The sequence below is a fragment of the Lynx rufus genome, unplaced genomic scaffold (assembly GCF_022079265.1).
Source record: "Lynx rufus isolate CCGP_SWC_20201006 ecotype Redwood Valley unplaced genomic scaffold, mLynRuf1.p SCAF_18, whole genome shotgun sequence".
Classification (NCBI taxonomy): Eukaryota; Metazoa; Chordata; class Mammalia; order Carnivora; family Felidae; genus Lynx; species Lynx rufus.
In genome coordinates, this window is record NW_025814832.1 from 40,893,747 (window position 1) to 40,910,771 (window position 17,025).

The 17,025-nt window shown below is 53.0% G+C and overlaps 1 protein-coding gene across 1 annotated transcript; it reads right to left on the reverse strand.

Annotated features, from left to right (window-relative positions):
• Positions 1–12,173: 12,173 nt before the first annotated feature.
• Positions 12,174–14,204, reverse strand: SPPL2C (signal peptide peptidase like 2C). The gene has a single exon (XM_047080452.1). The coding sequence runs from the start codon at positions 14,202–14,204 to the stop codon at positions 12,174–12,176; it is 2,031 nt and encodes a 676-aa protein (XP_046936408.1).
• Between the last annotated feature and the right edge of the window lie 2,821 nt (positions 14,205–17,025).

A 17,025-nucleotide genomic window follows, 5' to 3' on the forward strand; every position in this document is an offset into this window, starting at 1 on the left:
CCTGCCCCTCCAGTACCCAATCCCTCCCGACTTCCCACCCACCTGAGGCTGGGATCCTCACTCCTTCCCCTGGTCCGCCAGGCCCCTCTGATCTGGCCCTGGCTTTCCCTCCTTCCCCACTGCTACCTTGAGGCCGCCCCAAGGAGGTGACCATTACGCTGAGCTCTACATGACCAGAAGGAGCCAGCTGGGAAGATGGGGGCAGAGCGTGCCATCTGGGAGACACGGCAAGCTCGAAAGCCTTAAATCAGGCATAAGCTGGCAAGTGTGGGGACTACAGAGAAGGGGGTGTGGGCAGGGTGGGGAGGGGACGGTGTGGACACAGCCCAGCTTCAAGTTAGAGACATTCGGAGCTGGAAGCAACCCAAGACGTTGGGCCTTGACCCAACACCGTTATTAAATTAAATTAATTAATTAATCAACTGAATCTTTAAAATTTGAGATAAAATTGACACGTAACACTGTAATACCACCTCCTTTATTTTAAAGATAAGGAAACTGCAGGTCAGAGAAGGTTACCACTGGTTTAAAAACATATCGTAAAAAACTGCACAAGTAATACGTGAAAGCCTTATTGTTAAAAATGCAAAGAATACAGAAAGAGTAAAAGTCCCCTTTGGCACCACCCTACCCACCCTGCGTGCCCCAATCTCTTTCCCTCCGGCCTCTCCGGAAGAATCTCTTTCCCTCCGGCCTCTCCAGAGGAAACTTGGGTCAGTCGGGAGGGTATCTTTCCTAGCTTTTGGGGTGGTGGACACATTTATTATACACACATTTAGGCATGTATGGTTTTATTTGTGCTTTTCCTTTGCATCAGTGAGATTACACTTTAAAAAAATTTATTTTTTTACATTTATTTATTTTTGAGAAACAGAGTGAGACAACGCGTGAGCGGGGGAGGGGCAGAGAGAGAAGGAGACAAAGAATCTGAAGCAGGCTCCAGGCTCCGAGCAAGTGGTCAGCACAGAGCCTGATGCGGGGCTCAAACCCACAAGCTGTGAGATCATGACCTGAGCCGAAGTCGGATGCTCACTCAACCGACTGAGTCACCCAGGTGCCCTGAGATTGTACTTTAAAAAAAAAAAATTAAAAATGTTTTATTTATTTTTGAGACAGAGAGAGAGAGAGAGAGAATGAGCAGGGGAGGGGCAGAGAGAGAGGGAGACACAGAATCTGAAGCAGGCTTTAGGTTCTGAGCTGCCAGCACAGAGCTGGATGCGGGATGTGGACCCATGAACTGTGAGATCATGACCTGAGCCGAAGCTGGATGCTTAACCAACTGAGTCACCCAGGTGTCCCAGTGAGATTATACTTTTTTTTTTTTTTTTTTTTTTGCTTTGTAAGCTTTTTCCTTTTTGTTCATGTGGATGCGTTGCGTTCTTTTTTACCTGCTATGTAATATTTCAGGGCTAGAGGCAGTGTATCATTTAACCTTTCCTGTGTTGTGCATTTCCTCTGGGCATTTAGGTTGCTCTTGGTTACTACAAATAGGGCTGTGGCAAATGCCTTTGGACATGTCCTTTTGAATACAAGTAGAAAGATTGTGGTCGGGTAAATGGTGAGCTCTGGAATTCCTGGGTCAAGGAGCACGCAAAATGACATTGTAACCGATACTGCCCAAGTGTCCTCCAAAACAGTTGTATCAAATCACACTCCCACCCAAGGTGCACGATGCCGCCGGCTCCTCCTCAGTACCACCTCCAGCGCTGGATCTTTCTAATCTTTGTAATTCTTGCCACTCTGTTGGGTAGACAGTGACCTCTCTCTCTTTTCTGTCATCGTTGTTCTGGTAGTTCTTATTTACCTTTCTATTTGGCAAAAAAGTTTAGGCTAACAGAAAAGTTGTGACAACAGAGTTCTCAGAGACCCTGCATCCAGCTTCTTCTAATGTTAGCATTTTATGTAGCCCTAACACAGTGATCAAAACTAGGACATGAATGCCGGTTCGGTTCTATTAACTAAAGTTCAACTTTTATTCAGATGTCACCCACTTTACCACTCATGTTCTGGTCGTTTTCGCTTTTGCTTCCCTAATTACTAGAGAGATTGAACATGTTTTCATATGTATTTTGGCCATCTGTGTTTCTTCTGTAAAATGCTTGCTCAAATTCTTTGCCCATCTTATATCCTGTTGGATTGTTTGTCTTTTTCTAATGATGTGTAGAGGTTCTGTATTTAAGAACACTTCCAAGCTCACCCAACTCATTAGTAACCAAGCTGGGAAGAGAACCCGAGCCTGACCTGATTCCCTCTTCCCAACATGAACACCCTGTCCTCAGTTCTCCTGTCTCTCCTTTCCTTAGTCCCATGCTTGGTGGTCCCTACCTGGGAGGTCATGTTCTTATCAACATCCCTCAGAGAAGCACAGTGGGGCCAGGCTAGCTCATTCATTTCACTCAGCATTACTGGACTAATGACATTAGCAGCCATCTGGGATGGGCCTTTTCTGGACCAGCTCACTTTCTGGAAAGTCTCATCTTCCTTGGCCCTGAGACAGACTACAAAGAACGCTGGCTGCCGAGGCCCAAGACTCACCATTTGGCTGATTATCCCTTCCTTAATTGCGATTCTGGCAATCATAATACCTCCTGCACTGGCGGAACTGGGAGTGCTGGGGGTCCTGCCATTCCCAGAATGCTATCCAGGATGCTCTGACTTCCTCTCAGGGCATTCTCTCATCCTCCAGCCAGAGCTCCAGAAATTGACAAAAGATAGGGGCCAGGGTGGGCACTGCCATGGTCAGGGGTGCAACAGTGTCATCCCTCTTGGCTCTTCTGGTCCCACCCAACCACTGGTGCCTTGAGAAGAGGGGCTGTGCCTTGTTTCTTTGATATTCTTTTCCCTCTGGCTCTAATATGGGGCTAACGAGAAATCTCGTCATTTGCAGTTATTCTAGACAAAGATGGAGATCAGACAGGGGTACCATTTGTCCCTAGTCTGGTCCCAAACATTTGGAAGGGAGGATGGTATAGTGTTTTGAATGGCGGCCTCCCCAAAATACATGTCTACCTAGGGCCTGTGAATGTGACGTTATTTGGAAAAGGGGTCTTTGTGGAGATAATTAGTTAAGAATCTCCAGTTAAAATCATCCTGGGTGATCCAGGTGGTCCCTAAATCTAATGACAGGTGCACTCATGAGAGAAAGTCAGAGGGATATGAGGAGAAGAAGAGAAGGCCACGTGAAGATGGAGACAGAGACTGGAGCTAGATGTGGCCACAGGCCAAGAAACGGCTGGAGTCACCAGAAGCTGGAAGAGGGAAGGAAAGTTTCTCCTAGAGCCTTCAGAGGGAGAACAGCTATACTGATACCTAAATTCCAGACCTCTGGCCTCCAGGCTGTGGTTTTAAGCTGCTCAGTTTGTGGCATTTGTCACAGCAACCACACGATACTAACACAGGGGGGAACCAACCAGGACACTAAAACCCATGATCCTTGAAGGGACAATAGACATCATTGGCCCTTTTGCTGCCTGAATAGGAAAGTGAGGGCCACAGGGAGAGGTGACATGCCTCTGACCAGTATGAATGGAGCCAATGTGTTACATTTATATAGAGCAGCTGTGGGGTGGTTTCTGTTTGGCAGACCCACAGGTGACAGGTGGAGAGCAAGACACTGACTCTTCATCATGGAAAGAAGATGGGAATTTTCTCTGTAGCAAATGGAGGGCAGGGAATGGAACTTGCTTACAGCACCTGTGTGAAACATTCAGCTCCTTCCCAGACCTTCTCCAGGGCCTGGGGAAGGACCTCAGAATTCGTCTTTCTGGTGAGTTCCCAGGTGATGGATCAGAGATCATACAGGTAGCTGCTGCTCTATGGCAGTGCTCCTGAGACTTTCATAAACGCATGAACAACCTGGGGGCCTTGTTAAAATTCAGATTCTGATAACCCTTTTTACCATCTGACCCTGCTCCCCCTGCCCTTCATCTCTAGCCACAGCTAATTAAGCCAGGGGTATGCACCCGAGTGAAGGACCCATGGGCTCACCAACAGCCAAGGACAGGACCCTGCCCAAATAGAGTAAATCTAATACATACTTTTTTCCCCCCTTGAGATTCTGAATGGTGTCTTAATAGAAACCATTGCCCATTGGTGGTGATCCCTGGGCCAAGAGACCATGATTGAGGCCAGTACCCCAGAGTTGGGGCCAGTACCACAGTGGGCCAAGAGCAAAATGCATGTGCAGAGGCAGTTGGCTCAGGGAGGAGCGGGGAGGAAGTGGATACCCAGAAACCATGCAGCCCTGGGAGGCAGAGAGGGCAGCTTTGCTTTCTGACAGCTTTCTAACTTATAATTCCCCGGAGCCCCAATTGAGCTGGTGGCCCTTGTGTCCTGAGAAATCTCATATCCTTCCAATAAGTTCTTCTTTTTGTATGAGATATTTTGAGTAGACACTTACTTCTTAAAGCCAAAAGGCTCCTAATTAGTGAGAATGTATCTGTGCCCTCTTCCACCTGCTTTTTGGCGGTAAAACCCTCTGAGTCAGGAACTATACATCCTGTGACTGCTCATCTCCAGGACCTTGGACAGGGCCCTGCACAGGGGTGTTGGGGAGCGTGGACTGGATCTCAGTGGATAACGTGTACACAGGAGTCAGAGGAGGGTGGAAGAAACACATTCCAAGTGAGTGGAACAGTGGGGCAGAGGCATGGAGTGAGAATAAGCGTGTACAGGGAACCACACACACACAGAGGCTGGAGGCTGGTAGGAGGCAAAGTTGGCTGGCAGAGAAACCTGGTTGTGGCTGGCTTTCAACACCAGACTGAGAAGCTGGGGGTTGGTTTGACAGGCAGTAGAGAGGCATCTGAAGTCTTTCAGCTGGAGGGACGTGACTAAGAACAATTGTTCTCTTTTCTGTAACAAAGATCGCAATGGCCCAGGTGAGAGGTGACGTCTTCAAATAAGTTTGTAAAAATGGGAATGAGAAAATGGATTCTAGAGATTTTCCTAGTGCCGAATCAATAGGAAGTGGTAACTAGTCAGACTCCGCGGTAAGCCCCGGAATGGAGAGTATTCCATTAATAAACCAGAATAAGGAAATAGAGATCTAACCTCACTACTAATCAGAGATATGCAAATTTAAAGAGATGCTGTTTCTCATTATATCAAATTAACAAAGATGCTGGTGAGGGTGTGGTAAAATGATCACTTCCCTACTTTACAGCGTACACAGAGGATGAATTGTCACAAATATGATTTGGGAAGTAATTCAGCAAAATGAATGACAACCTTCAAAGATTTTCGTATCCCTGGTTTCCCAGAAATAAAATGGCTAGATCTATCTTACAGACACCTTCTCAAATATATAAAGTAATTTGCAGCCAAAAATATTCTTCATAGGGCTGTAAGAAACAGATCAAACATCCATAAGAGAATATAAAGTCTATGTGGTTATATCTGCTATAGAATACTATATAACCTGCTCCAAATAAAGGTTCAAGGGTTACATAGAATATTTATAGCAAAATACCAATGTATATTGGTATGCATATTTGATTGTAACTATGTATATCCAATTTGACTGCATGTCCGATGTGATTGCAACTATGTAAATGTTGCATATATCCAATGTGTATATCCAGTTTGATGGTAACTATGTAAGTGAAACACACTAAAACCTCTGAAAGGAAAAAAAAAATGACTGGATGGAAATATACCAAAATTTTAACAGTGATTGTGTGTTTCCCCCCTACTCTCCTGTCCTTTCTACTTTTTCTCCAGAGTGCAATAATATAACAATAGAAAGAAGTCCCTGGAGCCTGCCGGGAAAATGGTAACTCATACCCCAATCCCTGCCTCTCCCTCACTGACTTCCCCTGTGCTTGGCTCTCCTCTGCAGAAAGAAACACACAGACTGGGAGTTTTGCTGTTTTGTTGCTTCTTTGTCTCCTCTGTTCTGTAAAATGTTTCATTTTCAAGCACAGTGCTGGGTACATAGGTGCCTGTGCCAGGGATGTTTGTGGACCAGTGCATATGAATTTCCTGTGGCTGTTGTAACAAATTACCACAAGGCTGGCGGCTTAAAACAACAGATACTTATTCTTTCACAGTTCTGGAAGCCAGAAGTCTGAAGTCAGTATCCCCCAGCTGAAATCAAGGGGTCAGCAGGCTCCTGCCCCTTCTGGAGGCTATGGAGGGGAACTGGTTCTTTCCTTTTTCCAGCTTCTGGTGGCTGCTGGTGTTCCTCGGCGTGTGGCTATATCATTCTCATCTTTGCCTCCAGCATCACAGTGCCCAAGCCACTTCTGCGTGCAATACGTCTCAGCTTCTTTCATATTAGGACTCCTGTGATTACCCTCAGGGCCTGCTCAGATAATACAGGATAATCTTCTCATCTCAGGATCCTTAGCTTAATCACATCAGCAAAGTCCTCCTCTCCCCCCTCCCCTCCCCCCCACTTCATGGAGGGGAGCATTCACAGGTTCCAAGGACTAGGATATTGATACCTATTGGGGGGACATTATTCAATTGACCACAGTCAGCTTTAAGGATTAAGCAAGGTTGGGTGGAAATCAGACCCGCCCTTGGCTTACACTCTCTCTCGGCTGCAGCAGTGGATGGCCTGGAGGAGACCCTGGGCTGTGACGGGCCAGGATTCTCAGGAGACCTGCCCTTCCTGCCAAAGTTCACTTCACTGACTGGGTCAGAACTGCAGGCACGGTGAGGCTTTGCCCAGGCTGGGTTATGAGGGGCCTGGGACTTTTCCCAGAGTAATTCTTTTCTCTTTGGACTCAGGGGCTTCCTGCTTTAAGAAGACCGAGTATGTGGGGGACATTGGGCTGCAGGAAGCAGTCCCTGAGAGGCAAGCATTTGCATTCCAGCAAGGGTCTCCTGTTTATGAAGGATTCTTGGGTGAGTTTCCAGGTTCCTGGTTGCCTTTGTCACTGGCTTGCTCTGTGACCTCAGGTAGGCTGCTTTCTCTCTCTGTCCTCAGTTCTGGAGAGCTCTGGAAGATGTCTGGAGGCTCTGCTAACACTCTCAGACCTCACACACCTTTTTCCCTGCCAATCTTCTCTACTATTCAAGTCCCTAAAAGGCTGGGGGAAGCTACTGAAAGGCATTTCTCAGAATACCCCAGAATTCTAGCAGCCCAAGGGTCTCCCAGCAGCAGCCTCAGTTTCCCTTTCCAGCTTCCCTTCCTGGGATCTTTCCGAGACCACGTCTCCCGATCCCAGGTGGGCACAGACTTCCATGCCCGGTGGAGCTCTTGTTGGCAGTCCTAGAGGCGAGAGGCTAAGTCCTGGGAAGAGTTACTCCTAAAGATAAAACTAAGCATTTGGAAAGTGAACCAGTGGTGAGCACGGATGTGTTCCCAAACAAAATGAATAATTGCTCAGGTGTGTGTGGGAAGGGCATCTGTGGGCCTCCAAGAAGAAGGACAAGGTCTGGCCTCAGGGTGGGAGGCCCATACGGAGTCCAATCTCCCAACAATGGTCTATGTGCTGGCGGCCACAAACACGTCTTCATGGTGGCCTGATTCTTCTTCTTCTTCTTCTCCTTCTTCTTCTTCTTCTTTTAATTATTTCTTTTGGGGAGAGTGGAAGTGGGGGAGGGGCAAAGAGAGGTGAACAGAGGATCTGATGCGGGTTCTGCACTGACAGGCTGACAGCAACAAGCCTGATGTGGGGCTCAAACTCACAAACCCCAAGATCATGACCGGAGTCGAACCCCAAGATCATGACGCTCAACCGACTGAGCCACCCAGGCGCCCCACGCTGGCCTGGTTCTATGAGAGGGGATGAGCCTCAGAGCGTGAACCATCTCCAAGCATTAAGGACATTCAGCGGTGCTGTGCTGGAGCTTTTTCATTTCATAAAATATCAAAATACTCTCAGACCCTTCTCCAGGACACCTCTACCTTCTCACAACAAGCTTCTAAAGCGTTACCCTTGGGCCCGAGGGGCTTCAGAACTCTGCTGATGGGTAGGTTAGTATATATTTTTGGAATATCATCCCTAATTGTGGTTATTCCAAAGTTCCTTAATGGAATGCCCCTCCCTGGCCCTTAGGGTGTGAGCCCGCCTGCTCTTATCTTACTGACCAGCAGGTGGCAGCACAAAAGCGCTCAAAATTCAGCATTGCTGGAAAAAAGGCACAAAACCTTGCTTCCATCTAACTGCAAAGGGACCCACCTGCCTGGCTTGCTGGAGGTGTCCTTGTTCACCTGCCCACCCACCACATCCCACTGGGCCTGGATGGAGCGACCAAAAGAAGAGGATGGCTCCATTTCTGGGAGCTCAATCCTGAGGAACTATAAGCTGATTTGGGAATGATGGCATGTGGGGGCATTTAAGTGCTGTCCTGGAGATTTCTGCTCTAAAACCTGGTTTTGTGTAATGCGATAATGTGTATGCCTAGTCTGTTGTCAGTGCTTGGCAGATGTTAGCTGTTTATACCCTACCTCACCCCATTTAATCTTTATAACAAACCTACAAGGTAAGTCTTAGCAAAAACCGTTTTACAGACGAGGGTATTGAGGTGCAGAGGGGTGGCCTTGGTTGTTCCGTGTCACGGGGTGAGCGCATAGCCGTGCTGAGCTTTGAGGTCTCAGTGACCCAGAGTCCAGCTGCGTCCTCCTGCGCTGGCTGAGGAGACGCTTCACCCTGAATCACAAACCTTCCTTCTCAACACGCACAACTACTCCTCAGGGAGAATGGAGGGCTGTACCTCCTGAGAGGCACAGGGTAGAGGGCTGAGTAGATCCCGAGTTCTCCTGGAAGAGGAATGCTTTGCACACCAGGATGTGTGCGGGCAGGGGTGTGGAGGCATGAAGCTGGCCCCAGCTGTTGCGCTGGGAGGTAGAAGACCAGAGTTGTGTTCTATTTCTGCTATCCCATTGCTGTGTGACCTTGGGTAGGTCCTGACCCTCTCTGGGCTTTCCTTTCCTCATCTATGGATTAGAGCACCTCATGGGTCCTTGCTGGTTCTCACTCTCCGGGGAATCCAGAAGGGCACCAAACTCTTCATTAACTCAAAAAGGCCAAGGCTGCCACTATTCACCTCATGGGGTTCTTGCCGGGATTAAATGAGGCCACAAAGAGAAACGCTGGGTAGCCCGAGCAAAGCACGGCCCCGGTGCCAGGCCTCGGCCACCTGGAGCCCTGCATGTGGCCTCAGGAAGCTGGTTTCTGCCCTGGCCCCGTCTTAGGCTCCACCTGTCACAGGTGGAGCTCTCCCGGAAGCAGATGCTAAGACGGAGTCAGGAATGCCAAGGAATTGGAGGAAGCAGGCGGGGCGGGGCCGTCAGACAGGGAGGCAGGCCTGCCTCCATCTCTGCCGGGGCAGCGGGGCTTGGGGGCAGATGTCCAAGCCCTGGCACCGCTGTCTTGCTTGGTCACGAGCTGGCCCTCCGAGTCTCCCATCTTCCTGCAAAGCAATCTGGGCCGGAATGCGGAGACGGCCCCTAGAGGGCGCTGTCGACCACATGCCCTCCTTGAAGGGGCGTCTGAGCATCGCATCGCAAAGTCTGCCTCACCTGGAAAGGGCTGCCCTGCCCTCTGGGGTGGGAAGTCCAGGCATCAGCACCCTCACTCCCTCAGGCCCCAGGCGGGCCTGGTGGGGAAGGGCTGCGTCGGAAGGGAACAGCAGCAACAGGTCAGAGCCCGGGTACACGTCTGTGCACAGGTATGTGCGAGGGCCCAGTACCGGGCCCACACATGCATGTGGAAGTACGTGTGTGTATATGCATGTGTATCCAAGGGCCCTGTATGGACGTGTGCGCATATCTTCACGCGTGTTCAGGTGTGTGTGTGCACATGTGCAGCATCCTGTGGCCCTCTGGGGGAGGGGGGCTGCCAGCTCTGGGCACCTCCGACAGGTGGCGGCTTGGTCCGGCCACCTGGCTTCAACCCAGTCTCTGGGAAGCAGACCGGCAAAGTGAGGCAGAGCCCACAGCTAAAAGGAGACGTTGGCTCTGGGGTCAAGGCGGGAGCAGAGGCCCGTGGGCCACTAGAGGAGCAGCACTTACAAGATTTCTGGGGCCCAGGCTCAGCCCCTGACCCGTATGGTTTGTGCTCACCGCAGCCCCTAGGTAGATCGTATTATTCTCCCCATTGTCTAGACAGCGTGTCCTCTGAATGCTTGCCTCTGCCGGGTCGGGCCGTGAGGACAGAGCCCGACACCTCCTTCCCTGAGTCCAGTTCAGACCTGGATGGAGGGTGGGGCCTCCCCCCCTCAGACCCTCCCCTTGAGAATCTTTCTCTTGGAGGTAGGCGTAGGCCCCGCCATGGGGACACCCACTGCGCAGGCCCCTCCCTGACCACAGCTTCCTGGGAGACAGGTCCTTTGTCCCCCCCTCTGGGGGTGAGGGGGCCAAGAGCCCTCCCCACCAGGCCTGGTGCAGGGATGTAGCCCACCCCTGGGAGGCCCAGTGACGCAGGGCAGCAGTGGGGAGGCTGCGTGGGCTGGGGGTGAGCCAGGGCCTGCGGAGGCCCCTCTGTCCGGGCCAGATGGCTGCCGGCTCCAGTGGGAGGAGCTGCCAGCTCGGCCGGTCAGTGTCCTGGCCCAGACTCCACGCTCTGCCCTTGTCCGGCTCGGGCCTTCAGGTGCCGTTTGCGGAGGGGTCAGTGAGGGGGCTTTCTTCGAGATGCCTGTTACCTGCACCCCTGCACACCCAGGGCCCAGCCAGCCCCTCAGAGTCCCATCGCCACACTGACCGAGGCCCTGCAGGAGCCCAGGGAGGTGGCCTGCACGGTGGGGCCTTCTCCACGGTGTTCCCTTTTCCTCCATAGTTCATGCTGGATCAGCCCCTCATTCATTCGTTCGTTCATTTGTTCACTCATTCATTCATCCATTCCTCCATTCCTCCGACAAACAAATCAAGCGCCTAACGACATACCATCCCTGTTCTGGGCTCTGGAACCACCTGGATGAACAAGACAGAGTGGTCCCTGCCCTCATGAAGCTGATGCTGGACTGGGGGAGATGAGAAAACTAGTGAGCAGGTGTAGGGGAGAGTGACTGAGACTGGGCTTTCTTTAGAAAGGGTCTTCAAAGAAGGTCTCCCTGTGGGGGGGGGGCATTTGAAATGGGACTGGAAGAAGAAGGAGCCAGCCAGTCCCAATCCTGGGGGTGGGAGGAGCAGGAAGTTCCAGGTGGGGGAACCCTACTGGGGGAGGATGGGTGTGGGGGGGTCTGGTGTGCACTCCCTGACCCGAGGAGGTAGGGGCAGGGGTGCAGGGTGTGGAGGGCTTGGGGGGAAGTTGAGGCCAGAACTCAAAGGCTTGTGGGCATTGGATTTAGGAGAGTAATAGAAACAGAATGAACATTCATAAAGCATTATGTCAGTCACCTGACATGAGCCAACTATTCCAACCTCCCCCAAATCCTATGATAAGTAGAGTTGTTATTATTATCCCATTTTACGGATGAGGAGACCATGCCCCTAAGAGATTAAATCACTTGCTCAGTGACACGCTGTGGGTCAGTGGCAGAGTTGGAATTTCTGGGGGGACAGCTGGTTCAAGAACCCTAACCGTTGGACCACACTGCCTCCCTCACCTCCAACATAGACTCCTCCGGGAGGCCTTCCTGACCCCCGGGTTTGTTTCCTCTGCTTAAGCAACATATAACCGCACCATCCAGCCTAAAAAACCATGGGGGTACTCAAGAGGTCATCTTGTTTATGCCCCTGCCTCCAGGTAGATATGATGTTATAAGTCCCATCTTGAAGATGAGACTGCTGAAGCCAGAAGGGATTGGTCCGTGTCCAGAGTCGGTGAGGGAAGTATGGGAACCAGGGGTGTGGTCGAGGAGCAGTAATGGTTCAGTTGGACCCAAGCATGAGGAAAAGATAGGTGATGAGGGATGGGACCTGTCCACCAAGCTGAGGAGCCGGGACTCTGGCGTGGAGGGTGGGCAGTGGGGGAGAGGGGAAGTCACTGCCCAGTAAGCTCTGGGAGCAGATCCTGGCCTTGCCGAGTAACTTCGTGTGAGTCCTGTGCCCTCTCTGAGCCTGTTTCCCACTCTGCACGATTTGGGGTTGGCACCTCTCCTAAGAACCCTCCAGGCCTTGCATGGACTTACTCTGCTTTCTTACAGTCCCAGCAAAAAATGGAGCTCTGTTGGGTAGACACAGAATATCTTTAATGCCCTGATTTCCTTTTGACCGCGTGTGGCTTTGCTCTGAGGTATTCTGCCGGACCTTCTAGAGGCACGTGTCTCCGGGTGCTGGTTCACAAGGGAGCCTGGGTCGACATGCTCTCCTTTACCTTCAAGCCCTTCCTCTCGTGGAGCCCCGTCCAGGGCAGGCCGGCGTCGTGGGCCCGGGCCTGCGCGTGGCCCGGCTCTGAGGGCGATGGCATCGGTGGCATCAGAGGTATCAGCTCCTCCGAGGCCCCAGGGGAGGCACGAGGATATTCGTCAGTGTCCAGGCTGGCATCGCTCCAGCCCTTGGAGCTATCGCTGTGGCCATCCGGACCAGCGGCTTCATCCTCGGATATGGTGGCAATCTCGGCTGTGTCCTCCTCAAGGTTGGTGTCTGAGTTCCCTGCCAGGTGGCTGGCGGCCCCCTCAAACTTGCTGGCTGTGTGGACGTCTGCCGTATCCTCCCGCTTCTGCGCGGAGCCAAATGAAGGGGCGCCACGCAGCCCGGCCACAGCCTGGGCGGGTGTCTTAGCTCTGCCCTGGCCCATCCAGAAGAGGGCGAGCTCTTGGCGACAGGCGGCCACGGCCAGGCTGGTGAGCAGGGTGCTGGACACCAGGTACAGCAGGGCGGGCTGGCCCATCTGCATGAGGACCATGGCGACAAAAGTGACCAGCAGGCCCACGGCATAGGCCGCCGTGCAGGCCACAAAGTAGACCTGGCGGGAACGGACTTGCACATCAAAGCGGTGACAGTAGGCCACCAGAAAGCCAGGGACCACAATGTCACCGAAGCCGAGGATGGAGAAGGGCTGGTCACACAAGGTCAAGGATGAGAAGCTCAGCCAGGGCACTTTGAGCACCATGGGCAGCCTCTCGCGGCTCACGGAATCTACCGGGCCCGCCGCCACCCCCACCATGATGCTCTCGCCGGTCCTGGTGAGGAGGGGCGTGACGAAGACAAAGAAGACATCGAAGGCCAGCAGGGCCAGCAGGAAAGAGGCACAGTTCCTGAGCGTGGGCAGCCGCACGCGCCGCAGGACCAAAAGGCAGTAGGCCACGCCCAGCGCGTCCTGCAGGAGCCACGCCCAGCTGTCCTCGTTCCGGTGGGCGATCCAGAGGACGGTCACCGCCGCGCACAGGCCGCCCAGCAGCAGCAGGGGCAGCTGCAGGCAGGCGCGGTGGCCAGGCAGGGGCCAGCGGTATTGCTGTAGGGGCAGGTGGCGCACCAGGGGGGCCAGGCAGCTGTAGAGGCCGGTGCCCGCCCCCAGGCCGAAGACGGCGATCATGACGTAGACAAAGCAGTCGTAGAAGAAGTAGAGGAGCAGCATGATGGAGCAGGACATGGTGACCACCGCGCCGGTCATGGCCGGCGTGAAGTCCACCGGCGCGCCCTCGTCTTCCTCCTCCTGTCCCCGCGGGGCGGCCACTGCTTCCTGCCGGTGGTGACCGCCGGGCCCCCCTCCCCCCCGGGCCCGGCGCCGCTGCAGCTGGTCAGCCTCGGTCAGGCCGGCCCAGTAGCCGCCAGCGGCCACGGTGCCCACGGCCAGGATGAAGGTGATCACCATGTTGTAGTCGAGGACGGGCTCCGGGGGCGCATACAGGGCCACGCGGACCTCGGCGCTGCCGTGGGTGTGGCGGAGGATGTCGAGCATGTCGTTGTAGCGGAGCACGGCCACGGGGATGGTGAGGCCGGGCAGGGGCTGGTGGGGGTCCTGGGGCGCCGGGGTGGTGTCTGAACACTGCTGGCCGCTGACCCGGCTCACGATGAGCAGCCCGTGGGCGCCTTGGCCCTGAGCCAGCCAGCCCTTGGCGTAGAAGCTGCAGTTGCCCCTCATGACCATGGCGGTGGTGTGGCGGAGGGGCCGCCGGCGGGGGGCGCCGGGCCGGACCTGGCGGGAGGAGTCCTTGCCCGGGCACCAGGGTGCCATGGTACCATCGTGCAGGGGCAGGAGTGGGGCATGGTGCAGGTCCCGGGGCAGGGTGACATAGTCGGAGCTGAACAGGATGCAGTAGTCCTTGCTCCAATTTTCTGACACCACGTGGACCACGCCATACTCCCCCCGGGCAGCGGTGTTGGTGAGGAGGAGGAGGAGGAGGAGGAAGAATCCCAGGAACGCCATCCTCCTCAGCCACCTACTGCTGCATCCCAACGTGGCAGGGGCTCCCAGCTCGGTCCCCTCTCCCAGGGGGTGGGTGTGGCCCTCTGTCATAGAGCAGCCCTGCCTCCTGTCTGGGAAACCAACCCGGGCCCCACCTACCTAGTCACAAAGCCGTGCAACCCAGGCTCAGGGCGGTGCTTTGGAGCACGGGGTCCCTCTCAGGATCCTGTTCCCTAACACTGCCTCCCGCAGAGAGGTCACCTGGGTCCCCACTCTGCTCAGTCCCTGGTGGGTCTGGGTCAGGTAATCTGAAATACGAGGTGGGAGGATGGGATGGAGGATCCCAGACACAAAGTCTGGACCAACTTGGCCCCTCACTGACTGGGTGACTGGGCAGATGCCTCTTCTCTTTGCACCTGTTTCTTCAGCGGCCAAGAAATGAGGACATTGAGCAGAGAGTTTCTGAAGCTATTGCATACTTTTATTGAGCAGTTACTAAGTGCCAGATACTTTATCTGTACTCAGTGGACCCTTGCAAAGAGGTATTACTATATCCGGCCGGCCTGAGGCTGCATGCTGTCCTTCAAAGTCTATGCCTCTTTGTATTGACACATGACCAGAATTTCATTTCTAGCTTCCCTTGGAGTTAGGAATGGCCATGTGGTCAAGTTCTTGCCAATGGAATTGAGCAGAAATGATGGGAGCCCTTCGGAAGCCTGAACAGAGACCATGAGGCTCCTTGTTTGCCCCTTCCCTTCTCACAAGCCAGCCATGGGCAGGCCATTGACTATGGAGAGGAGGAATTGTCCTAAGGGACAGAAAGAGAGGAAGGAAAGGAACTGGGACCCCGGATGTCTACATGGAACAGTGTGTGGCGGGGGGGACGTTCACTGTGAGATACATTACCTTCCTTGGGCCATTGGCTTCTTGTTGGTCTCTCTGTTACAGCAGCTTAAACTTACCTGAATATTCCCATTTCATGGATGAGGAATCCTGAGCTCAGAGAAGCCCACCCCACAGGCCCCAGCCCCCCGCCCTCAGATCCAGCCCCCCTGCTCACACCTCCCTTGTCCAGGGAGCTGCCCGGCTCTGCCCCCGGGCCGGAGGCCTCACCTGCTGCTTGTTCTCATCCTTCAGGCCTTGGCTCCAACGTTATCTCCAGCACCATGGCCAGGAGCAAGCAGGCCCGCTTGTTAGCTTTCACTACCACAACTCAAGATTTTGTTTGTGCATTTCCTTGTTTACTTTCTGTCTTTCCCTGGTCGAGTTCCATGAGGACAGGGACCTTGTCTATCTTTCTGCTGCTCTCAGATTCTGGAATAGCAAATGATGCTCAGAAAATGTGTGGGATGTGTGAATGAATGACCCTGTTTTTCTTCTCTCTCTCTCTCTTTTTTTAAATGTTTATTTTTTTTTTTTTTTTTTTAAATTTTTTTTTTTTTTCAAAGTTTATTTATTTTTGGGACAGAGAGAGACAGAGCATGAACGGGGGAGGGGCAGAGAGAGAGGGAGACACAGAATCGGAAACAGGCTCCAGGCTCTGAGCCATCAGCCCAGAGCCCGACGCGGGGCTCGAACTCACGGACCGCGAGATCGTGACCTGGCTGAAGTCGGACGCTTAACCGACTGCGCCACCCAGGCGCCCCTAAATGTTTATTTTTGAGAGAGAGAAAGAGAGAGCACATGCACGGTGCAGAGAGAGGGTGACAGAGGATCCGAAGCGGGGTCTGTGCTGACAGCAGAGAGCCTGATGCGGGGCTCAAACTCATGAACCGTGAGCTCATGACCTGAGCCGAAGTTGGACTCTTAACTTACTGAGCCACCTAGGCACCCCTATAATTGACCCTGTTTTTCAGTAGAAGGGACCAAGGCGCGGGGCAGTGAAGAGACTTTTCCAAGGTGACACATGGGTGATAGAGACAAGATTGAAATCCAGGCTGTGGGGTGATGGAGCTTCTGGCTACCCCTGCTGTGCTCTGAGCAGTGTGCTCAGGGGACAGTGGTCACCCCACTTGTCCCAGATGATTGGGACTGGGTAGCAGATGGATTTGCTGAAAAAAAAATCACTTGAAGAGGGGACTCCTTAAAAAGTCACCTCCGTACTTTACATTTGGTATTCGGAGGTGACGCTTTTGGAAGGTAATGATGTCATCAGGGTGGAGCCCTCAGGAATGGGATTGGTTTCACAAGAGACACAAGAGAGGTGACGGGAGGATACGGTGTGACGGCGGCTGTCTGCAAACCAGGAACAGCGCTCTCAAGGGGAACCCACTCAGCTGGCACCTTGACCTCACACTTCCCAACCTCCCTGAACCGGGTAAAATTGTGCTTGTTGTTTAAGCCACCCAGTCTATGGTATTTGTTATATGGCCCAAGCTGACTGAGACAAAGTCCAAAATCAAGGTGTCAGCAGGGCCATGCTCCCTCTCAGACTCTGGGTAGGACCCTTTCCTCACCCCTTCCTCACCTGGGTGGTGGGTGGCAATCCATGTTACTCCCATCTCTGCCTCTGGTCACACGGCACTCTCCCTCGTGCTATATTGGGGCCCATCCGATGACTTTATGTTAACGTAATCACATCTGCAAAGACCCTATTTCCCAATAAAGTCACGTTGGTAGGCCCTGGGGTTTAGAACATTTTGGGGAACACAGTTTGACCCATGAAGCACATTTTATTTTAACTTTCACAAGGTGCACAGTCACTGATCTTCTGAAGGCGTCTGCTTTGATTATGGGTCCATCCCCTGGAGTTCCAAGTCGCCTTCCTTGTGAAATCCATGCTGATGAGACACCGTCCCCAACATCCGGCTTTGGGTTCTTTGGGGGTGGAGGGCAGCCTGAG